Genomic DNA, 24,675 nt, shown 5'->3' with positions numbered 1-24,675 from the left:
ACCACATCCTATGAGCTGGCAGGCGGGTTCTCAGCCACTGGACCACCAGGGATGTCCTATTTTGCATTTAAATAAAGAGCTCTTGAAATAAAGTCTACAAGATCAAAAGACACAAGGTACCATCTTTGAGCCTTGGTTCAGAGTTTGAGTTCAGTAGTAAAAGGACCCTTATTTAGATCCAGCATTTATTAGCTGTGAGACTTCAGGCAAGTGATTTACCTTCACAAAGACTCAGTTGTCTGGACTGTAAGAAGGGGGCTAATAACATTTAAGAGTTATTAACAGATCTCAAAAGCAGGTTGAAATGATTAAATGAGCTAATATGTATAAGGAATTTATATGCAGGGCCTGGCACAGAGCAAACATAGTCAAGTTTTGCTTTTCATCCTCACATCATTATCACAGAGAATGGATCAAGCTTCCAAAAGGCAGTCATGAATTTTTTAAGGGCAGGAGAAATTTCTCCTTAATGTCTTCAAACTGATAGCAAGGACCATGTTGGACTGTGGTTAAAGGGCACACTTGTCTTTTCTGATGCTTTGCTTCCGATGGTTTCCTGAAAAGGGCTCTTTTACTCTTTTTTTTCTCTTCCAAAGAGTTATGTGGTTTGTTGAAAAATGACATATAAAAAAAATTTAGACAATACAGAAAGGGACTAAGAAGAAGAAAAAGCCACATGAAATGCCACCAGAGTTGTGCCTAACAGCTCAGCATCTTCCTCCCTATTCTCTAGGTGATCTCATCCAACATTGTGGGCTTTTTTTTTAACTTTTAAAAATTATTTATCTACTTGGCTGTGCTGGGTCTTAGTTGCACATGCAGTGTGTGGTAACTCGTTCCCTGACCAGGGGTTGAACCCAGGCCCCCTGCATTGGGAGTGTGACGTCTTCGCCATTTGACCTCCAGGGAAGTCGCCTGGTGGCTTTTACCCCCACCCCTTTGTGGTGAGGACTTCAACATGTGTATCGCTAGTTAAGGTCTTTAGGCTAATATGAATGGCAAGCTGATGTATTTGCCTCCCTTCCCGATATCTCCTTGGATATTTCTGAGGCATCTCAAGCTGACGTGTCCCAAAGCGCTCTTCCAAGAACTTACTCATTCTACAGTTAATGGTGATGCTATGCTAGCGACGTATCTTTCTTGACTCTTCCCTTTCTCTCAACCTGACAGTACCCTGAGCTAACATGGAATAATCTCTGGCCTGGATGACTGCAATACCCCCTTAACTGGTTTTTCTGCTTCTACCCCTTTTTCCCCATGAACTGACGTTCAGTGTTTTCTGCTTCTACTCCTTTTCCCCATGAACCAATGTTCGGAGATCTGGCTAGTACCTAGATCAGGTCGTGCATCTCCTCTGCTTTTTAAAAACCTCCAGTAGTTTTTTAATCTCACTCAGGATAATAGGCACCAGCTTTCCTATGACCCAGGAGGCCGCCCAGGTCCACGCTCACCTCTTTTCTCTGGCCGCGTTCCCTCAGCTCTCTGCTTGTTTACTATGCCTCAGCTACACTGGCTTCCCTGTGCTTCTTCAAACACACACCTGCTCTCTCCTCAGGACCTTTGTACTTGGGGACTCTGTGTTTTCCGGCTCTCTGCCTGGTCCCTCCCTCACTTCCTTCTGATCTGTACTGCAACGTTCTCTTCTCTAGGAAGCCCTCCAAAGCTACCTTCTCTTCCCTCTTCACCGCTTTATATTTTTTCTCTGTTGCTCTCATCTCTGAGATCTAATACACTGTATCCGTCACTTAGTGATCTCGTCTGTTTCTCACCCTGCAACATCAGCTCCACGAGAACAGGGACTTTTCTCTGTTTTGTTCGCTGTGGCATCCCCAGCTCTGTGCCTGGTTTATATTATGTGGTCAACAGATTTTTGTCAAATGAATGAATAAATCCAGAGTTTACCATGGCTATAAGAATATTAGAAACTTTCTTGTAGACATTATTGTTTAGTTGCTAAGTTGTGTCCGACTGTTTATGACCCCATGAACTTTAGCATACCAGGCTTCCCTGTCCTTCACTATCTCCCTGAGTTTGCTCAAACTTATGTCCATTGAGTCAGTGATGCCATCCATCCATCTCATCCTCTATCGCCCACTTCTCTTGCCCTCAATCTTCCCCAGCATCAGGGTCTTTTCCAATAAGTTGACTCTTTGTATCAGGTGGCCAAAGTATTGGAGCTTCAACTTCAGCATCAGTTCTTCCAATGACATATCTATGCATATTGATATCTAGTTCTTAAATACTGGTGAACCACAATGTCTGACCTCACAGGTACTCAAAACATAGTCATTGAAACAGAGAGAAAGAAGTATGTAGGCCAGAAAGTCTGAAGTTTGCTCTGTTATTGACTTGCCCTAGACTCTAAGCTTCATGAGGGCAAGAATCATGTCTCCTTGCTTGCTGTTTCTCCCCCTACAACCCCCTCAGGGCTTCTAAGGGTACTTGGCATATAAAAGTGGTAGGCAATAAATAAATGTGTCATAAATTGAGATGCCAAGGTGATTCTTGCCTCAGGCTGAAGCCCCAGCAGACCTAGTCAATATTGGATTTTCTGAGGATGTCAAGAAAGGTACTCTTGACAAAAGCGGTGGAACTGTCATAGGACTCATGATCTACTTGGGGCATCGCCAGATTAACACCAGGGCCCTTACCTGTGTCATCTCCAGCCCCTTATTTCTCATTCCTTCCTCATGAAAGGTCAGTATGGTTAGGGAAACTGAATCTGGAATGGGACTACAAATAGTGCTAGAATATATTTCTAAATGGGCTCTTAAATAGTAAAATGGTCTGTCCGAAGTTATGTTTGTTGTTTTTGACCCCGCCACGAGGCACGTGGGAATCTTAGTTTCTGGGCCAGGGATTGAACCTGCTCGTCCTGCAGGGTAAGCTTAGAATCTTAACTGATAAACTGCCAGGGAAGTCCACTGTTAAGGCTTTTTTAAGGCCAGAGGGGCATATTTGCAATCATATTACTGATATTTGATGTATTTTTTTGATGAATTCATGAGAAAATTGGGCTATAGTCTTTTATCTACCTCTTGACAATACCACAGTAGAGACTGCAAAGAACATTTTTAAGAGCTGGTCTATTTGAAGTGTTAATGTATAGTGATTTAGATCTGTCCAGTTTTTCTAGAACGAAAGCAATTTTCTCTTATGTTGAAAATAGTATAAAAATCTCATTTATTTGTCTACATAATTCTGGATAAGTAAAAATAAACCTAAAGAACCATATATATTAATTTTTTAACTCTTTGTTCCTTCGGTATGAAGGAAACAAAGAGAAATTGTTTTTTCTTTTCATTTTGTGAAGCTTTTCTGCCCCATGAAGTTCTCTTTTAAAAGATTTTATATTTCAGTCATAATTTAACTCTGGTTTTCCTTGTGAATTTATTTGCCTGAACCACTTTGTGTATTGCTCAGCTTCTACTCTTGGAATTCAAGTCCTCTGCTTTGCAAATAAAATGAAGAAAGCTTTATTATGGAAAATTTAAACGTACAAAATTAGAGCAAATAATAAAATGAGCTTTCATGTACCCATCCCTCAGTTTCAATGTTTATCAATATTCTACTGCTCTTACTTCATCTACTTACCTCTTCCTAACACTCTTTTTGGGACAAAAGGAATTTAATTTAAATCTCAAACATTATACTTTTAATTTTACCTGTAAATACTTCCATTTATATCTGTAACATACACCTTTTACTTTCATGATATGAAACAATGTTATTATGATGCCCAATATAATGAAAAATAATTCCTTATTATCATAAGACTCACTATCTCAAAAATGCATTTTTACAGTTATTTTGTTGAAATCAAGATCCAAAGAGACCCACACATTGTATTTGGTTTATATGCCTCTCTCTTTTTTTCTTTTTTTGGCCACACCAGGAGGCATGCAGGATCTTAGTTTCCCAATCAGAGATCAAACCCATGTACCTTGCAGGGTAAGTGTGGAGCCCTAACCAGTGGACCACCAGGGAAGTCCTGGTTTTGGTTTGTCTTTTAAATCTTTTCATGTCTAATACTTCCTTCTTCTCACCTCTTCCATTTTTTTCTTGCCACTTATTTGTTGGAGAAAGAAACCTCTAATTTTCTTAAACTGAATCATCTTTCACAAGTAGCATCTTCAGACTCAAAGATAACAGATCTTCTAATTCTTGTATGAGGCCATAGGAGATAGAAGATGTAAAACCCATCATTGCTTCTAAGGTTAATTTCCCCAAGGCATAAAACAAAACGAAGAAACATACACCCTTCACCTCAAATAAGAAGGAAGCTTGACTGTGTAACTTAATTTTAGAACTATTTATTGGAGGCTTACTATGAACAAAATATGCACTTGGAACTCAAAACTAATTGCTTCCCAGTCATGTTTTTTCTTGCAGAATGACTCCTATAAGAAAAAATGATTTGCTTCCTTCACTGGTTCTTGTGAAATAGAGGGAATGCTGGTAGAAGTTGAAATTGCTTAATATGCATGAAGGTATTTCAGTTATTAAGACTATCCTGGGCTTCCTTGGTGGCTCAGCCTGGGCACCACAACTAGAGAGTAGCCCCCACTCGCCCCCAACTAGAGAAAAGCCTTTGCAGCAATGAACACCCAGCACAGCCAAACAATAAATAAATTAATTAATTAAAAACAAAATAAAACTTTTCCTCCATTGGTGAGAGAAGTTTATTAATGGTTTACCAGAAGTACAGTGCATTCCTTTCTAGAAGCTAACAGTTTTCAAAGTGGATGTGAATCTCAAATATTTAACACAAAAAAAATGCTTTAAAACTACTACCAAAAAGAAAAATACTACCACACTAGATTATCCTGGCTCATGTTTTGAAAAATTGTGCCTTTTTAGAGAGAACTTAAAGAACATAGCCAATCAAATGTAACCACAGCTACCATTCTCATGATGAGGGAGTTGTCCAGTTTTCCAGCCATATTATATGCTGCACTCTCAAAAATGCTTACAGCTTACTGTCTTTGAGGCTGGGGTTTCTCTCTGGGGAGCTGTATTGTTGTGACTTTTAATTACTTTTAGAAATGAACAAGTGCAGACTCAACCTTCAAACTTCTCCTAAGTCAGAATCAAGAGCCAAGATTGATTCTGATAACTTTATGCTGCCTAGTTTGTTGACATAAAACTTCAAGCAAGCCTATCAACTGATACTTATGGTTGTGAGTTTGAAGCTCTTGATTGGTGACTTGAAATGCTGATGAAAATCACATAATTCATTAGTCCTGAACTGACTATTTGTTCGGGAATCAGAGCTCCTGGGCACAGATTTTAATGTGGCTGCCTGTGTGTAGGTCTGAAGTTTTCTCGTTTATGATCCCTTCCATCTCTTGAACTTTATCGTTCTCTGCCTCTCCTTGGGCTAAGGCACCTCATCCTGGAACTTCTTCAAGTCCTGGATCATCCTCTGGTGGGTGTGAGTGGCTTGGCAGAGGAGTTTGGTGTTTCCTGAACTGGGTACCAGGAACTGGCTGCCCCAGTTACTATAGATGTCCCAACACTTCTTGGACTGCTCAGACTAATTTTAAAGCATCTTGTAGGACTGATTGATTTTAGAGGAACAAGGATGGTGCTATACACTTAAAGGAAAACCAAACCATTTTATTGTGAATCCTTCCAGGCCAATGATGGTGCCCATATTAAGGAAGTAAAATTACTTGAGTAGGAAACAATGAGTCAGAAGCCCTGCTCTGTTTCTGGATGGTACATCCTTCTCTGTTGGTCTCAGTTTTTTTTTCTTCCAGTTTTACTGAGATATAATTACACAGCACTGTATAAGAATAAGGCATATAGCATAATGATTTGACTTATATACATTATGAAATGATTATCTTAATAAGTTTAGTGAACATTGATCATCTACATAGGTATAAACTTAAATTGTTTTTCTTGTGATGGGAACTCTTAGTGTTTATTGTCTTAGCCACTTTCATTACCATGTTAGGAGGTCATAGTTGGCTGTTGCAATATTAATTTTTTTTTAATCCAACAATAATTATGATATTTATTTAAAGTAATACATTTACAGCCCAGATAGTTCTACATTGTACATTTCAGGTTTAACCAGCTTCATAAAAATACTTGAGAACAGCTGTACCCACAGATTTAGATTACTAAATTACTTCTTTGCCCATTCTTCTCTCTCTTTTCTTTCCCGAATAACCTCTTTCAGATACGGTTCAAGGTAGAATTTATCCTCCTCATATTTTGTCCACTGCTCTTTAGGCAGGATCTGCTGCCTCATGCTGAGGGTCCAGTGCTCTCTTAATGCGAAACACTCTGTCGTTATAAAGTTTCTCAGGAAGCCTTCTTATGGCTTCTTTTACATCGTCATTCTCATGTATTGTGTCATCTCGCATTAAGCCCAGTTTATTGAACCCGGCAGCGTTGTAATACCATTTTCGAATACCCTCCAGCCACCTGCTTGATGCTGAAACAGCTGGCCGGCCCGCCATTTTGACCTGACACAGAAGCGTTGCTTCCTGGGTAAGTCCTAGAGGTCGAGCAGGGTCCAAGGCGCAGGCGCGTTGCGTCCGCAATATTAATTTTTACACCATTTCTGGTTTCTGTCATAACTGTAGGATTGAATCCTAAAGCCTTTCTCAGGACAGCAGAAACTGTGATTAGAGACAAACCTTAAAAGAATTGTAAAGAAATACTTTTTGTGCAAACATTACATAAACATCAGAGGGACTAATTTTACTCCACTTTCAGGCTTATTTATAGATTCGGGTGACTCAAAGGAGAGCAAAACAGTCCAGTAGAGCTGCTTCTTTGACTCATGTCAGTGTATCTTCTCTGGGATTGCCTCCCCTCTTCACTCTCCCTTCTAGGCTGAGGTCCTGGCAAGTGCAGGAGCAGAAAGAGTTCCTTGTGAAAGACTGACCACGTTTCTGTAGAGAGAGCTTTGCCCATGCACTGCAAGGTCATGTGGTTTCAGCCGCTGATACTGAATCATTTACAAATCCTGCTGCATCTGAGCCCAAGAGAATGGGTCCCCTTCTAGTCCCATGGATTTCCTCAGACATGCCATGTCTTCCAGAGGCTATCTTTCACTGCTTAAGCACGTAGTGACCTTTCATATTTCTGCTTCTTTTGGAACTAGGACTTATCTGCTGAGCAGTAATATCACTGATATTTTTCTGGATTAAAAAAAAATCAACCTGTTTCCCTCAATGAGATTGTAATTATCTGCAGGGTAGGGATTGTCTCTTTTGCAATGTCTACTGCAGATTCTATGCACCCAGGTCAGTGTGTTGTAGTGGAAAGACTCAGGAAGTACATTCATTGAATGGTTACTCTATGGACTGAAAGATACATCCAAGGTTGGAAGATCTAGATTTGAATCTGATCTCTGCTGCATGAAGGTGTGACAAATCATTTAATTTTCATGAGTTTATGTTTCCTTATATCTAAAATAGGGATGATAATATTTATCCTAAAGGCAGCTAATAGCTATTTCGCCCTTTTATCTACTGGTGGGTTGTGCCCGTTGCTGTTTCTAAGTACTTTAAATGTATCTGCTCATTTTATGATCACACCAGCCTTAAGATGCTGATGCTATTTTTTGGGGGGGCGGATATGGAACCCTTTGGCCCACAGGATCTTAGTTCCCCTACCAAGGATGGAACTCACATTCTCCGCAGTGGAAGCGTGAAGTCTTAACCGCTGGACTGCCAGTTAAGTCCCAAGATGTTGATGCTACTATTAATTCCATTTTACAGATGGATACACTGAGGTTCAGAAACGCTCAGAGATGTTAGGTAAGTTGTTGCGGGCCACACAATAAAGAGAAGAAGAGCAAATTTAAATCCAGGCAGTCTATCACCAGAAAACAACCTTTTTTTTTTTTTTTAAGACTTTTAAAAATAATGTTTTAAATTTATTTTTATTGGCTGTGCTGAGTCTTCATTGCTGTGCAGGCTTTTCTCTAGTTGCGGCATGTGGGGGCTACTTTCAGGATGTCATGCTCAGGCTTCTCACTGTGGTGGCTCCTCTTGTTGCGAAGCACAGGCTCCAGGATGCAGGCTTCAGTAACTGAAGCTTCCAGGCTCTAGAGCAAAAGCTCAGTTGCTGTGGCACAGGGGCTTTGTCGCTCCACTGCATGTGGGATCTGCTCAGCTCCCGGATCAGATCCGTTATCTCCTGCACTGGTGGGAGGATTCTTTACCACTGAGCCACTAGAGAAGCCTGAAAACAACACTTTTAACTACTATGTTATTGTGTTTGCATGGTTTACCAGCTCATGGTGGGTGAGGAGCAAATGAATCCATATATATGAAAAGCCCGCACACTGCAACTACAGTATGGCCCCTACTAGCCACAACTAGAAAAAACCTGAGTGAAGCAATGAAGACCTAGTGGAGCCAAAAATAAATTAATTAATTAAAAATTTTAAAAAGTCATTAAAAAAAAAAGAGATCTCCCACCCAACCGTTATCTATTCCTAGAAGTTTATTGTATCCTTTCTGGCTATGGCTGTTTTAAAAACCAAAATCTCCTTTAGTATTTGGATCCATAAAACTGCATTTTCTTATAAGACTTTTTCCCCTCGAAATGTGAAAATCTTTTTTCCCAAATAAAAACACAATATGCTTTTTGAAAAAAAAAATAATGAAGATAATAGAAGTCCTCTATAATCCCACCATCCAAAGATAATCATTTTTTACATTTTAGTTTTATCCTTCAACTTCTCTGCATATACACACTTTTTTACTTCCCTGGTGACTCAGATGGTAAAGAATCTGTCTGCAATGTGGGAGTTCCGGGTTCAATCCCCGGGTCGAAAAGATCCCCTGGAGAAGGAAATGGCAACCCACTCCAGTAGTCTTGCCTGGACAGAGGAGCCTGGTGGGCTACAGTCTATGGGGTTGAAAAGAGTCGGACAGGACTGAGTGACTAACATTTTCACTTTTTTCACTTCATACTTTTTACAAGCTCATTTTATAATACCATTTTGTAATGTTTTTGAAAACCTGCCATACCATGCTCATAAAGATAGAGTTGGCACTTCAGTTTTATCAGTAGCATGATATTCCACTTTATTGATTTGCTGTAATTTATCTGAAATTTGAGATTATGTTTGAATAGGTGGGGAATAAGTCTTCCCCGTCTTTAATAGCTAGCCACAGAGACCAAAGATCTCAGGAAAATAACCGTACTGTATGTTAGGTCAATTGCTTTTAATTTTCAGTTACATTAGGGGAGGAGTTTGATAATTATAAAGATCAATAGATGTAAAAAAAAGTACATGAAGGGGTTTACATTTTATAATGTCTGTTATTTTCTCTTTAATGTTCTACCACTTGGCATGGTAGACTAGAAGCTCCTTCCTGTTTCTTAAGAAGATAGTTTAACTTTCCTTTTGTGGTTTACAATGGGAAACACTTAAATTCAATTTCTAAGCAAATTTTTGTGACTTGCCAACAGAATGTTTTAGGTAACTGTTTTGCAGCCTGCAAACTCCTTACTTTCATGGGAGCTCCATACTGTACTTTAGCATGTGTTCATGCAGTGAAACAGTGAAATCTACTTTATGGCATGATTTTGGTGTTTTAGTTTTACATTTTGCTTCCTCTCCTGCGGCCCAGTGGTAAAAGAATCTGCCTGCAACGTAGAAGACTCCGGTTCGATTCCTGGGTGGGGAAGATCCCCTAGAGTAGGAAATGGCTACCCACTCCAGTATTCTTGCCTGGAAAATTTCATGGACAGAGGAGCCTGGTGGACTACAGTCCATGGGGTCCCAAAGAGTTGGACAGGACTAAGCTGCTGAATTTCACACTTTACTTCCCTTGTGATCAAGAGCTGCACTGTGCATGAAGGAGATATGAGGCAACTAAATTCCATAAGCATTCAGCTCCCCAAATCATTTGCTCTGTTTATAGCACTCTGAGTGTGGGGGAGGGTGAGTGGGTGTGTACCAAAGAGAGGAACCCCAGAGGGGGAGGGGAGAGGGAGAGTCGTTTAGCAAGTTTGAGCTCCTCTGAGCCTCAGCCTCCTTCGTAAAACTAAGTTCCTTATGCTTGTCTAGTCTGACTCAGGAGGTTGTCTCAAGGGTCAAATTAGATTATATATGAAGATGGGATATCAATATTTAATAATAAAAAGTGATAATTACTATTATTAGGCCCTTGGCCTCCTTTTTTTTACAGCTATTTGGCATGCCCCAGTCGCTTAAGAACGAAATTGCACAGGCGGGGCTACTCAATTCAATTTTTCTTAACTTTTTTCAAATTCCCTGCATGAAAATGACTAAGGACAAAAAGTACGACCTCCTGCCTGTGACAGGTCCTAAACTGAAGATTTGTGGTTAGTTCTGTTCTCTTTGTCATCTAGCTAGGTGTTCTGCTTTATTCCCTCTTGGGAATACTTATTGCCATTTCATCTGAAGGAACAGTAGGTCACCTTTTCTTTGAAAGGGCAATGATATCTTGGCTCTTTTTATGTTCACATGGAAAATATTCGTGTCAGGTGTTAGTAATTATTTATCAAGCCAAGACCTGTATGGTTGGGCTGTCTTCAGCTCAGGTCATTGGTACATGGAGTTACAGTTGGAAAGCCCATTCTGGAATGGTTTTAGCTACCACTAGGACACATCTTCTCATTTTACAATGAAGAAATTGATACCCAGAGAGTCTAAATGTCTTGTTCAATGCCAAAGGTTGGCAGGTGATGGTGTGCTTGAAATCTATTCTTCTGTGACATCCTCTCATTTTTATAAAATGCGTTGCAAAGATGACATAAAACTTCAGAATCCAAGACTACTTGGAGCATGATCCTAAAGTTAACCTACAGAGAAAGCTAAGGTCTCAAAAATGATAGGTAAGAATTGAGGGTTCTGCTGGATTAGGAGCAGCTCGGCCAAGCTCAGTATTCTCCGCCTCTACCTGCCTCTCCTCCCCATTTCCTCCACTACCTTGCTAGCCCCACCCTTTTCAGGTGGCCCCGCCACTTCCTGGTAGCCCAGCTCCCACCCCACCGCAGGCGGAACCAATGTCCGTGGGCTTTGGGGTCCACCGGATCTTTCTCGTTCAGACTCTTCGCAGCGGTGACTCGGCAGCAGCGTCTCGCGTCATCAGTGACAGCCCCGAACCTTGCTACGCTTTGCGTCGCTCTTCCAGGAGCAGTCACCTCCTCCTTGGCAAATAGTCCTCGGTGGGGTCCGAGTTCTTGGATAATAGGAGAGGGGAAGCACCAGAAGTTGCAGTCTGGGGACGCGGGACCGAGAAGCAAAGAGAGATAGGGACCTGAGTTTCTGTGATCGTGTGCAAAGTTAGTTAAAAACTCCTTCCCACCTAAGATCCCTCCGCCTGCAGTAGCGGTGGTGAGGCCGAGGGAGCCGCCATTTTGGATGTTCGGTTCCTGCTGCCACTGCTGCCGCCGCCCCCGGAGCTGCTGGTTTCATTCGAGGTTTCGGGCCGGTGAGTGTCAGTCGCGGCGCTAGGAGAATACTTCTTGTTTTACTCTGCGCCTGCCGGGAGCGCTCGGTCGGAAGCTCCCTGTCTATCCCAGGGGTCCGGTCCCACATCGTGGAGGGTGAGAAGAGAGGACAGAGACTGGGCCAGGAGGGGCCGGGAGCACAGGGGTTGTTCCGACTTCTTGAGGGCCAACCCCGAGGCCTCAGACTCGGAGGCTCCGCACGCGGCTGCGTCCGTGTCATGGCGTTACCCGGCCGGTGCGGGCCTCCTTGGACCCGTTGACTTTCTCAGGCTGCACTCCTCCTTTGAGGACTCATTCAGAGAGCCTGGGGTTAGCGGGGCGGGTCCCACCTCCGCGTGTCTTCTGCGTGCCACGTATCAGTGCTCTTGTATCTTGCATCCTAGTCAGGTCTTTCGTGAAGCTCTCTTCTGTATTTCCAAATGCTCAGTTAGTTAATCGTTGTCTGCACCCGCATTGCCGTTCTCTTTGAACTGGACGTCGGCCTCGCCTCTCTCTAACCTTTCGACCAACTTCTTTCCCAATTCTCTGGGGTTGTCCCCCTCTTTTTTTTCTTAAACTCACCTGCGAATACATTGGTTACCCTTCTCTCAAAGTCCTGATCCTGCAGGCATCAGTTATTAATAATTCTCCCGAATTTCTTGGCGGCTTGACAGAGTCGGGACGGTTGGTTGTGTTTCTCAGTTAGGGTTTGGTGTAGGAGACTCGTCGAACCACTCGCTCAAGAGTGTGCTTCAACAGTACATGTTTATAAAGCTGAGTAAAGGGCTTTTGGGGGAAAGTGGTAGGGAGAGTCTGTCAAATGTTTTCTCATTTGTGTTTTCTCATCCCTTCCTGGGCTGAACACATAGCTTTTGGGTACTTTTGGACACAACATATTTTCTTGATGCTGTGTATCCCTGCTCAGGGCAATCTGCCTGTGAAAAAGAATCTTAGTCTGACATTGGTAGAAGGGAAAGTAACCCTTTTTTAAAAGATACTGTAGGGATTAGTTAACGGAAGAGAGGAGTGAAGATTTCTTAGTGATTTTAACTTTCAAGTGGTTTGTACAGTAGTGTTCTTCGTTGACTAACTCCGAAAAAATACTTGGATTGACTTCGTGTATGGTATTTTTCTGGGGCTAGTTGGATTTTAAATATTGACTTTTACTGTTCCCCATAATGCTTATCATATTTTATACGCTTTAACTTTTGCTTTAAAAATATAGACTCTCCAGGCACCCGTAATTTCACCACTTTCATTCTATTCTTAAGTTATGTTTGCAGTATAGTATACTTGTATAAAAAGCATTTCACTGTAATTCACTGATTATTTCCTATAATTCAAGTTAGATGAGTGTGACTTAGTCACCTTTGTTTCACCTCAGCCTGGGTTTTCACATCTGCAAAAGGGATATGTAAATTATTTGAGATGGTACCCTAGTGACTGCTGAAACTTAAATTTATAACTTGAACTTGACCAAATCTTTCAATACTTCTAATCCATGTATAAGTGCATTATTATCAGGTTATTATCAGGTAGATAAATTCCTGTACTAGTCTCAGTAGAAGAGTGAGTGTTTCACTGTAAATAGTCAGTGTTCTTGGTATTTGTTTTCAGGAGACTTTTCAAAAATGTGTTATTTACTGTTTGTATATTTACTTTAAAGCCATGGAGTCTCTTTTTGGTTTAAAGGGCTGTCTAACAAGATACATGGAATCCTCACTCATATACTGGGGCTTCCCTGGTGCTCAGATGGCCAAGAATCTGCCCTCTATGCGGGAGACCTGGGTTCGATCCCTGGGTTGGGAAGATTCCCTGGAGGAGGAAATGGCAACCCACTCCAGTATTCTTGCCTTGGAGAATCCCCATGGGCAGAGGAGCCTGATGGGTTGCAAAGAGTCGGACACTACTGAACGACTAAGCAGGCAGCACTCATATACTGAGTATCCCCTTGTAGTTGCTACTGAAATGTTAATTTCTGAGTTATACTATCAAATACTCCCAGTATTAAGTATTAGGAGAGCCATCAGATGGGTGTTAACTTAGTTCATTTCATGGTATTAAGTACTGGTATTTAAATGTCATTCATCCTTAGGCAGTTTGCGTTCAGTTGGAGAAAGCATCCTTTTGCCTTGCAAATGATGTGTTGTTTATTTTAGTGCACCTTTGATGGATTACACTTGAATGTCTACTTGGTCTAAGGGATTGTTGGAGTTCCATACTTGAAATAAACATTGTTTAGGGAACCTTAATTTCTTTTGGAGCAGTTGCTTGTTCTTTGATCTGTTTCACTGACAGCAGTTCTAAATTTGAACATGAATCTTAGAGTGAGACTGTAAAGTACAAAAATTGTCAGCAATACTTCGGTGATATTTCATCATACTATTTACTTTTTAAAGTAGTCTTGAGATTAGTCGTGTGCAAAGACAAAAACAAGTTTTTATGTGATTTGTAATAATTCTATGCAGATTTAAACAGTTGAACGAATATTTTCCAAAAGATTATTTTTAGTTAAGAAAATGGAATTGGGAAAACACATACCAAAACAGATTATCAAAATGCTTAATCTCCTTATTTGCATTTGATGAGGATTTAAAAAATTTTGTATATACAGCAGGATGTAATTGATATCAAAACTTTAAAGCTAATTTGGTTTAGCTTCAGAAACTCTAAAACTATTACCTTTCTTCCACCTGCAGCAACTTGTTTTATCTGTGTTAGATGCTTGTCTTTCAGTCTTCCTTTATGAATTGTTTTCAGTTCTTGATTTTTACTTTCATCCTTTTGTTACCTGTTCAGTTTCTTTCATGCAGTAGCTATGTGTTTGTTGCTCAGTAGTTTCTGACTCTTTGCGACCCCATGGACTAGTCTGCCAGGCTCCTCTGTCCGTGGAATTCTCCAGGCAAGAATACTGGAGTGGGTAGGCATTCCCTTCTCCAAGGGATCTTCCCGACCCAGGGACCAAACCCAAGTCTCCTGCACTGCAGGCGAGTGGTAAAGAATCCGCTTGAGCCACCAGGGAAACCCATTAAAGTAGTAAGCAGTTTTAAAGTTAAAAGAACATACAGATTTATGTAAGCGCTTACATTTGTTGGCTTACAGGTTTTGAAAATCATTTTTGGCAAAAGGTATTAGGATTCTTTCATTTGTCTTTTTGTATGGAAAATTTTGGTTTCAGTAAAGGCATCATTTCTACATTTAAAGTACATACAAGGGTTTTCTTCACTGAGGGAGTCATCGAAAATACTTAATTTGCTATGAATTCTGGTCACTAGAACAATCTCTTGTCAGAGTTTGAAGGGTCCAAAAGTGGAAGGAAAAAAAAAAACCCACACTTGCCAAACTTGTTGAGTCAGTATTAACTAACACTTTTGTACAAAAAGGACAAGGGTTAGGATAATATGATTAAAATGAGAAATGTTTTTTTTTAACTAGGTACTTTGAAGTTTTGCCTTTTTTGGTGGGGTTTTGTTTTCGACTACTCAAACTATTGGAGAAGAAAATTAATGAGTTATAAATGCTGCCAGTGAAAAACAGGCTTAGAAAGAAAAAAGATTTTTTTTAAAAGATGAGGAAAACATATGTGACCTTTGTACTTTATTAATAATTAAAGACATCTTTAAGGCAAGTAGTTTTCACCTCCCTTTCTTTGTTACAGTGCAGCAGTCACAGTGTAACCTGAAAATCTGTTGCTTTGCTCACTCAAGTTTGCATGTTTAGCTGATTGTTTTGGGCTGAGCATCCTAGGCTGTGCAGCTTGTCTGGCTTTGAGATTAATGTTGTAGATTCTTGGAAAGAGCAAATATGAGAAAGACATGTACTTATTAATCTTTGGAGATGTAAAACATTTGTAATCTCCTCCTTGTCAGCCTTTGGGTTAAAATTAACACTGTCATAGCATAGATGGTGTACATTATTTGATCATAAGATTTAACTTTCGTAATTGATCATACAGTTGTACAACTCAAAAGAAGTTCCACTACTGTTTTTACATCTCAGTTTAGTTTCTGCTTGCTAAACCTCACCCTTGGGAAATTGTTCAGTTTCAAGCTGAAGAGAAGGAAGGGAGAAGGAAGGGAAGTTAATTTTTTTAATTCCTTTCTAAAGTCTGCACAAGAGATTCCCTTCCCACTTTTTGAGATTTTTGAAAAATGATACTTTTAAAATGTGAAAATACTGGTTTGAGATGGATGGGAAAACTAACTGAAGAAATAGGTACACTGTGTAGAGTTAATTGAATCTTTGTATTTATTGTTAGAGGTTTTGGGGTCTGAGTATTGAAGGAAAACTATTGTAAGAAGACAGAGCCTTGGGATTTCCCTAGTGGACCAGTGGTTAAAACGCTTTGATTGCACTGCAGGAGGCTTGGGTTCCATCCGTTGTTGGGGAACCAAGATCCTGGATGCGTCATGGTGTGGCCAAAAAAGAAAGCAAACAAGAAACAAATAGAAGAAGAAGGAAGAGCCTCTTTTTCTGATAGTCGCTCAGTTGTGTCCGACTTTTTGCCACACCATGGACTGAAGGCTGTCAGGCTCCTCTGTGCATGGAATTTTCCAGGCAAGAATACTGGAGTGAGCTGCCATTTCATACTCCAGGGAATCTTCCTGACCCAGGGATTGAACTTTTGTCTGTTTTGTCTTCTCTGTTGGCAGGTGGGTTCTTTACCAGTGAGCCACCTGGGACTCCTTTCTGTTAGTACTCAATCAATGTATGTGACTTTTAAAATTGTGTATTTCTATCAGTGAAGGCATGGGCACTGTATTTTCTTTAGAAGCTTTACATGGTGAAAGTTTAATAAATAGTGTTCATTACTTAAGAAAGTAGAATGAGGAAGTTGCTTGTAATTTGACTTCACTAGCGTTTGGTTGTGTTGTTTTATTTACGCACGCTGAACTTTTGTTGTTCTTGAACCCTTAAGTGTTCTTTCATTCATTGTACGTGTTCTGCTTATACCTGGAATGCTTTTCTTTCTCCCTTCCAACTAGTGAATCTGTTCTTTCTTCCTCTCTACCCCAGGCAAAGGATTGTAGTATTTTTTTTTTTTTTAATATTTGTGGAATTGTTTACTTGTCTTGATCTTCAAAGGACAACTATCTAATTTATGGCATCCCTAGTATATAGCACGTGTGTGCATGCAGAGTCCCTTCAGACGTGTCCAACTCTGTGTGACCCCGTGGACTGTAGCCCGCCAGGCTCCTCTGTCCTTGGGATTCTCCAGGCAAGAACACTGGAGTGGGTTGCCATGCCCTTCTTTCAGGGGGTCTTCCTAACGGGTCAGGCTCAAGTCTCTTGTGTCTCCTATATAGCAGGCAGATTATCTACTGAACCACATGGGACGCTCATGGGAGTTTACTGCAGGTCATTTTCTTGTGACTGATAGGATTGATGTTACTGAAATTTATTTTCAGATTTAGAACATACACAAAACCTTATTTGTGTGTGTTTAGAAATATTATTTAGATATTTAATTCCAAAATGGATATTTTCATTTTCTACTTGTAATTTACTCAGACCCTTTGTTATGCCAAAGTTTCAAGTGACAGCAAAGACATTTGCTCCGCCTGCCATCTTTTTTCTTTCTTTTGAATACCTGTTATGTAATTCATTATGCCCAGGGAACTAATAGTAAGGTGAGAACTTCAGTCTTTTTCCTCAAAATGGGAATATGTTGATAGTTTAGTGATATGTTATCGACTTTCCCACTGTTTTTGAAAAATCTACTGTAACAGTGCTGAGGCGTTTTTTAAAAGTTCTTAATCTGTTTACAAAATAATAGACGTCCACTGTAATAAGTGAAAAAAAAAAAACTAAAGACATACTTCTGAAAAAACACCTGTTCATTTCCCCAGCTGCCGTTGCTATTACTCCCCCACCGTTTAGCCAGGCTTTGAGTCTGCTTCAGCATTTCTCTCTATGCTTGGTGAAGTGCTGTGTATACAACATTAATGGACATACAGGGGGTGCTTCCTTTTTACAAAGGGTAGATGGTACTTTTTATGTTACTCTGTAACTGAAACTTTCCTTAACACATCATGGTCAGTAAGTATAATGCTACCTTGTTTTTAGAGGGGTGGAGTGGGAGCGTGGAAGGGAGGCTCAAGAGGGAGGAGATACATGTGTACTTACAGCTGATTTACGTTGTACAGCAGAAGCCAACACGGGCGTTGTAATTATCTTCCAATTAAAAAAGTTAGAAAAAGAAAACCCTATTGTGTCTCACAGTGTGAATGTACTCTACATAATTTATTCAGTCATTTTCTTGTGTACGTTTAGGCTGTTTCTAGGTCTCTGTACTATAAACAATAGTGCACTAGACATCCTTTTACATGTCCCTTTATTTGCTGATGCTCTTATTTCTGCAGAGTAAAATCTTTTGGGTGGGATTTCTGAGTTAAAGGAATTATATTTTAAATATTACTGTTGCCAGATTACTGTTTTAGTAGGTTGTCATAATTTCCATCTCCACTAGCAGTGGGGTCTCCATAACGTCACATCTTTAGATGACATTACTTAATTTAATTTTTGCTTGTCTGCTAGTTGCTAAATGGTTTCTCAGTTGTGTCTTAATTTTAATTTCCTTGATTATTGCTGGAGCTAGCCTCTTTTAGTATGTTTTGTGGTCTTTTGGATTTCCTTTACTGTGAATTGCCTGTTCATGCCCTTGCTTCATTTTTCTTTTTCTCCTGTCTTGCAGGAACATCTTATGGTATATTACATTTATTAATCTAGAGTTAAATTTTATCTGATATAAAGTAAGGGGTCTTATATGATTTTCTTTTGTATAGAGAGCCAGCTGTGTCCAGACTAAATAAACCATCCTTTCTTCAATGAATTAAGTGCTGCCTTATCGTATGTTAAGCTCCCATATATGTTTGCTCTATTTCTGGATGTTCTGTTTTACTCTTCCTGTACCATTATTTTACTGTTTTGAATATCATAGCTTTATATAGAAAGCTACGGTCTGTTAAGAAGAGCTCCTGTCACTGTACTTTTCAGTTTTTTTTACTATTCTTAAATATTTATTCTTATCTATATTGGTTGAATATAATTCTCTTGAGTTCAGAAAGCCTCAAAAAAGCCAAGTCAGTGTTTAGAATTGCACTATATTCATGTATTAATTTTGGAAGGCCTGACATTTTTAAATGATGATAACTTTTCCATATTATAATGTTTCCATTTATTAAGGTCTTATTTTAGTTTCTTCAGTAAAGATTTCATAGATTTAATAGTTGTCTTCATCTAGTTCATATACCTTTCTTGCTAAATTTGTTCCAGATATCTTATAGTTTTTGACTGTTATCAGTGGGACTTCAATCCCCCACCCCCAGTTTCTAACTCATGTCAAACATAGGTTAAAAATGAATCTTTCATCTCCTATAGACCAGTGCTTCTCCTCCCCACCCTCTTCTTGGCTATCTCAAATTAACAGAACTTGGATTCGTGAAGAATATGCTAGAGAAGATTTGTTGTCTTAGTATTAAATCACTTTCTCATAGCCTTCTGAAGTCATCTGTAGAAAAGTACCCGTAGATAACTGTGACTCTGTCCCTTTAGGATGAGTGCCACCTTTTTATTTTGAAAGTTTTCAGTTTTGCTTGATTTATCCATTCTTGTGGTGTAGTAAAGTACCCATAGATAACTGTGACTCTGTCCTTTTAGGATGAGTGCCACCTTTTTATTTTGAAAGTTTTCAGTTTTGCTTGATTTATCCATTCTTGTGGTTTTTGTTAATTTGAATTTTTAAAGCAAGAATTCTCAAATTATGCATGTTCATTATATGAAAGATATCAAAACAAAAAGTTAAAGCACCTGTATTCACATGAGCTACATATATTTCCTTTAAGAGTTATCTTCCCTTTCAATTCAGTTCAGCTCAGTCTGTCTTGACTCTTTGCGACCCCACGGACTGCAGCCTGCCAGGCCTCCCTGTCCATCACCAACTCCCGGAGGTGCTCAAACTCATGTCCATTGAGTCAGTGATGCCATCCAACCATCTCATCCTCTGTCGTCCCCTTCTCCTCCTGCCTTCAGTCTTTCCCAGCATCAGGATCTTTTCCAGGGAGTCAGTTCTTTGCATCAAGTGGCCAAAGTATTGGAGTTTCAGCTTCAACATCAGTCCTTCCAATGAATATTCAGGACTGATTTCCTTTAGGATGGGCTGCTTGAATCTCCTTGCAGTCCAGGTGACTCTCAAGTGTCTTCTCCAGCATCACAATTCAAAAGCATCAGCTCTTTGGCATTCAGCTTTCTTTATAGTGCAACTCTCACCTCCATACATGACCACTGGAAAAAACCATAGCCTTGACTAGACGGACCTTTGTTGGCAAAGTAATGTCTCTGCTTTTTAATATGCTGTCTAGGTTGGTCATAGCCTTTCTTCCAAGGAGCAAGTGCCTTTTAACTTCTTGGCTGCAGTCACCATCTGCAGTGATTTTGGAGCCCCCCAAAATAGTCTGTCACTGTTTCCATTGTTTCCCCATCTGTTTGCCATGAAGTGATGGGACCAGATGCCATGATCTTAGTTTTTTTAATGAGTTTTAAGCCAACTTTTTCACTCTCCTCTTTCACTTTCATCAAGAGGCTCTTTAGTTCCTCTTCACTTTCTGCCATAACGGTGGTATCATCTGTGTATCTGAGGTTATTGATATTTCTCCTGGCAGTCTTGATTCCAGCTTGTGCTTCATCCAGCCCAGCATTTCACATGAGAGTACATCTTACCCTTTAGGGCATATCTTTAAAAAAATTAAGATTTTTATTTGTAGCATTTTGTGACCATTTTTGATAATTGAGGCCTCTGTGGTATATCTTTGCTAATATTAGGGTTAAGAGTGAAAAATTGCTTTTTATTTTATTTGTGTCAAATTGATAATGCTCATCTGTCATTGTTTATTTGGCCTTTATTTTCCTATGAATTAAGGTGACTGAATTGTTCAGTAGGCATATTTATATATCTAATTTAAAATCTCAGGTTTGGTGAGTTTTGCTTATGGATAATTAAGCATAAAAGAAGATTCCTATAACACTCACAGTTGAGGGACAGTTGAGCTTAAGATCTCATAGAGGGATACCAGGTGATTGCTTAGACAGGGTGTGGTAATATCCTAATGTGGTCACACATTCCACAGCCTTCCTCTTGAAGATCCAGAAATTCCATTTTAGTATTTTACCTGGGAATGATTAGTCCTGATCACACTCACTGTGTGTGTGTTAGGGTAACGGTGTTGTAATTCATAAGGGGTTATGCTTTTCTGTTGAATTGCCTGTATCTAGCTTGTGGCGTCCTCTGTTCCTTGTATGAAGGTGTTTGGGAGGCAAGGTACTTCCGAAGGTGATTAATAATCAGAAAGTTGCATTGTGAGCCTGAAACCAGATCCTATAAAGTTGGATGGGCTTGAGTGTTTTATCATTCTAGGCCAAGGTGAAACTTGATGAAAGAACGGTCCCTGTCTGACAATGGTGTTTTCCCTCTCCAGAGACCAAAATACTTATCCCAAGATTTAATCTCTTTTATTCAAACAGTGATGTATTAACACTGGCCACCCCTTTTTCTTCACTCTGTAGAAGAGTTCCTTTTTATGAACACATTTCTTCATACAGAAGAAATAGATGTGTGCTGCTTCCCCCTCCCTGCCCACTTTACCCCAAAGAAAGAAAACCACAGAAACACAGACATTGAGAAAACTCATCTAAGTCAGATTAATGACAGGTAGTGTCTGTAATGGAGAAGGCAATAGCACCCCACTCCAGGGCTCTTGCCTGGAAAATCCCATGGACAGAGCCTGGTAGGCTGCAGTCCATGGGGTCGCGAAGAGTCGGACACGACTGCGTGACTTCACTTTTCACTTTTCACTTTCATGCATTGGAGGAGGAAATGGCAACCCACTCCAGTGTTCTTGCCTGGAGAATCCCAGGGATGGAGGAGCCTGGTGGGCTGCCGTCTATGGGGTCACGCAGAGTCAGACACGACTGAAGTGACTTAGCAGCAGCAGCAGCAGTGTCTGTAAGATGCGTTGTAAAGTAAAAGTCTGATTGAAGCATAATACTGTTGATTAGTTTGGTTTACGTTTCTTTCTATTTTGGTCTTGGTATTCTTGCAAGTTTTAAATATACTAAAGCAATTTAAATATACATATGAGATAAAAATCTGAAATAGGGGTTTTATGCGGAGCGTAATTTGTAAGTATAGGTCACAGGGAGAGTGTGAGAGAGAAAGCATGGAAACTTCTTCGGAGGGTTTTGCCCAGTGTTACTTTGGGTCCCTTGAGCACTCTCAGCCATACTCAGAAGTCTGTGATTGGTGCTAAAGTTAACAGAAGTCTTCATTTCTTTTCTTACTGCTTATCAAGAAAGATTTCAGGTATAGTGGGTGGCTAGAAAAGGAGATAATTTTCATATTGAGATATCACTTTTAATTTGGGATTTCTTTTTAGATTTAGAGCTCAAATACCTTTAAATTTAGAGGAAGCAGGATCAGATAGCAGTGGGAGTCCCACCCTTTGTGTATTTGACTGTTGACTGTCAGCTCAGAGCTCACAGCCAGGGAGTGTGAGGTCAGAAGTGGGAAGAAAGTTAACTAAGTATGCTAGAATAGAGGACTGGGTTAAGTCCTGATGCCTTTTCTGTAGCTGTTAGTGAGTATCCAGTGCACTTTATTTTGTATGCTCTGGAAAGGACAAGTACATTTTCTTTAAATAAGGGTCTTCTACTCTTTGAAAGTGAAAGAGGAGAGGGAAAAGTTGGCTTAAAGCTCAACATTCAGAAAACTAAGATCATGGCATCTAGTCCCAACACTTCATGGCAAATAGATGGGGAAACAGTGTCAGACTTTATTTTTCTGGGCTCCAAAATCACTGCAGATGGTGATTGCAGCCATGAAATTAAAAGACGCTTACTCTTTGGAAGGAAGGTTATGACCAACCTAGATAGTATATTAAAAAGCAGAGACATTACTTTGCCAACAAAGGTCCGGCTAGTCAAGGCTGTGGTTTTTTCCGGTGGTCATGTATGGATGTGAGAGTTGGACTGTGAAGAAAGCTGAGCGCCGAAGAATTGATGCTTTTGAATTGCGGTGTTGGAGAAGACTCTTGAGAGTCCCTTGGACTGCAAGGAGATCCAGCCAGCCCATCCTAAATAGGAGACCAATCCTGGGTGTTCATTTTAAGGACTGATGTTGAAGCTGAAACTCCAGTGCTTTGGCCAGCTCACGCGAAGAGTTGACTCATTGGAAAAGACCCTGATGCTGGGAGGGATTGGGGGCAGGAGGAGAAGGGGACGACAGAGGATGAGATGGCTGGATGGCATCACCGACTCGATGGGCATGGGTTTGGGTAGACTCCGGGAGTTGGTGATGGACAGGGAGGCCTGGTGTGCTGCGATTCATGGGGTCACAGAGAGTCCGACGCGACTGAACTGAACTCTTCGAAAGTGAAAGAAAGGGAAAGTGAAGTCGCTCAGTCCTGTCTGACTCTGCGACTCTGTGGACTGTAGACTACCAGGCTCCTCCCTCCATGGGATTCTCCAGGCAAGAATACTAGAGTGGGTTGCCATTTCCTTCTCCAGCGGATCTTCCCGACCCAGGGATCAAACCCACATCTCCCACATTGCAGGCAGTCGCTTTAACCTCTGAGCCACCAGGGAAGCCCTGGTTCCCTTCTACTCTTTAGAATTCAATAAATGCAGTATTTATTCAGTTCCTAGTCTTCAAGGCAAGGGGAATATAAGGATTAATAAAATAAGAATCAGGCTTTAGGGAGCTTATATTTGAGTGGGAAAAATAGGTATTTCAGAGGAAAAAAAGAGGTGATCATGGCTTGGAGATGGTATTGATGGTTTTATCCCACAAAGGGTTTTGTGGAAATTTTGGAAAGTAACTGTTTTCACCATTTCAGGGATAAGATTTAGGTGAATTGGAACATTTGCAGTCTTTTTTTTTTTCCTGGTCTCTTCTATTATTTAAAATTTTTCTTTTCTATATGAAGCATTTATAATTTTGATTACTTTGATATGTAAAATAATATTAATTTAGTTTTAAGCTTCAAAACCCAATTTTGTTTAACCAATTTGGGTAGAATTTTTTCCAAAATGAATTTCATACTTCCTTTTTTTCTGTTTTCATCCTTATTTATCAAATAACCATTAATTAAATAGAATACATTTATCCATGGCTCCTGTTCCTTGGCAAATCAGACTTAATTTTTTTGTGTTTGCTTTTCATCCTTGTAATAGTAAGTGTTTTACTTTCTACTTTTAGTTTTTCAAAAGATGACAGAGGGACATTTTATTTTGAAAACATGTACAAGCATGTACATATAAAACATGGATGTTTAGGCATTGACTGAAACCATTGAAATACTAAATGTGTTAGATGTAAAAGGAGAAATTGACAAAAATGTAATCATGGTGATAGACTTAAATATATCTTTCTCAGTCTTTGACGGATCAGGTAGTTAAATGAATGAGAGTAGATGGTATTTGAACTATATAATTTTTAGAAATTGGTTATTCCATGGATACTGTTTTATTTTCATGTAACTGTTAACTTTAGTTTTTAGAGCAGCTTTATTGAGATATACACAAAATGGTACATATTTAATGTATAATTTGGGCTTCTCTTGTGGCTCAGTTAAAAAATCTGCCTGCCAGTGCAGGAGAGATGGGTTTGATCCCTGGATTGGGGAGATCCCCTGGAGAAGGAAATGGCAACCCACTCCAGTATTCTTGCCTGTGAAATCCCATGGACAGAAGAGCCTGGAAGATTACAGTCCATGGGGTTTCAAATAGTTGCACACAATTTAGTGACAAAACAACAATGTATATAATTTGATGAGTTAGGATATAATTTTATATTCAGTTTTTTTCTACCTTCTGCTTTAAATGCTAAATGTTGATCTTTATGAGCCATTCCTTGATGAGCCAGGGTCTTATTTTAAAAAACTGAATATGGTACTATTTTAAACTTATTAATATTCTTAGGACTTTAGGGAGAGTTGAAGACTTTTTAACTAGCACACTAAGTATCCTCAGACTGCTATGCTCTGTGTGTGTGTGTGTATAAGATAGATGCTTTAATTTTGGATTTTTTTTAAAAAGTTGTAAATCAAGGTAATTATTGTGGAAGTCAAAGGTAGAGATTTATCAGTAATTTGGTCTTTTCCTTTTTGATTAATCATCTACAATTTTTAATAAGATAGGAATTGGTAAAGGGCACAAGCTATTTTTTAGATTGTGGAATTTTTAGAA

The 24,675-nt window shown here is 39.8% G+C and overlaps 2 protein-coding genes across 3 annotated transcripts in view; one reads left to right on the top strand and one right to left on the bottom strand.

Moving 5' to 3' along the window:
* Window positions 1–6,008: 6,008 nt before the first annotated feature.
* Window positions 6,009–6,532, bottom strand: LOC110142567 (cytochrome b-c1 complex subunit 7-like). The gene is given in 2 exon segments (XM_070451917.1): window positions 6,009–6,268; window positions 6,270–6,532. Coding segments are annotated over 2 exon segments (336 nt in total). The 5' UTR covers window positions 6,474–6,532; the 3' UTR covers window positions 6,009–6,136.
* A 4,568-nt stretch (window positions 6,533–11,100) lies between these two features.
* The window catches only part of AP1G1 (adaptor related protein complex 1 subunit gamma 1), a 76,780-nt gene continuing 63,205 nt past the window's right edge, over window positions 11,101–24,675 (top strand). The window contains exon 1 of one of the 2 annotated variants that reach the window (XM_020901831.2): window positions 11,101–11,438. The gene's annotated coding sequence lies outside the window, so the exon portion shown is untranslated. Of the gene's footprint in view, window positions 11,439–11,471; window positions 11,554–24,675 lie in introns of those variants that run through there. The other variant, XM_070451058.1, reaches the window with a different exon arrangement.

This window comes from Odocoileus virginianus, chromosome 20, assembly GCF_023699985.2.
Source record: "Odocoileus virginianus isolate 20LAN1187 ecotype Illinois chromosome 20, Ovbor_1.2, whole genome shotgun sequence".
Classification (NCBI taxonomy): Eukaryota; Metazoa; Chordata; class Mammalia; order Artiodactyla; family Cervidae; genus Odocoileus; species Odocoileus virginianus.
Note: the sequence above shows the minus strand (reverse complement) of the source record. Positions and strands in the feature narration are given on the sequence as shown.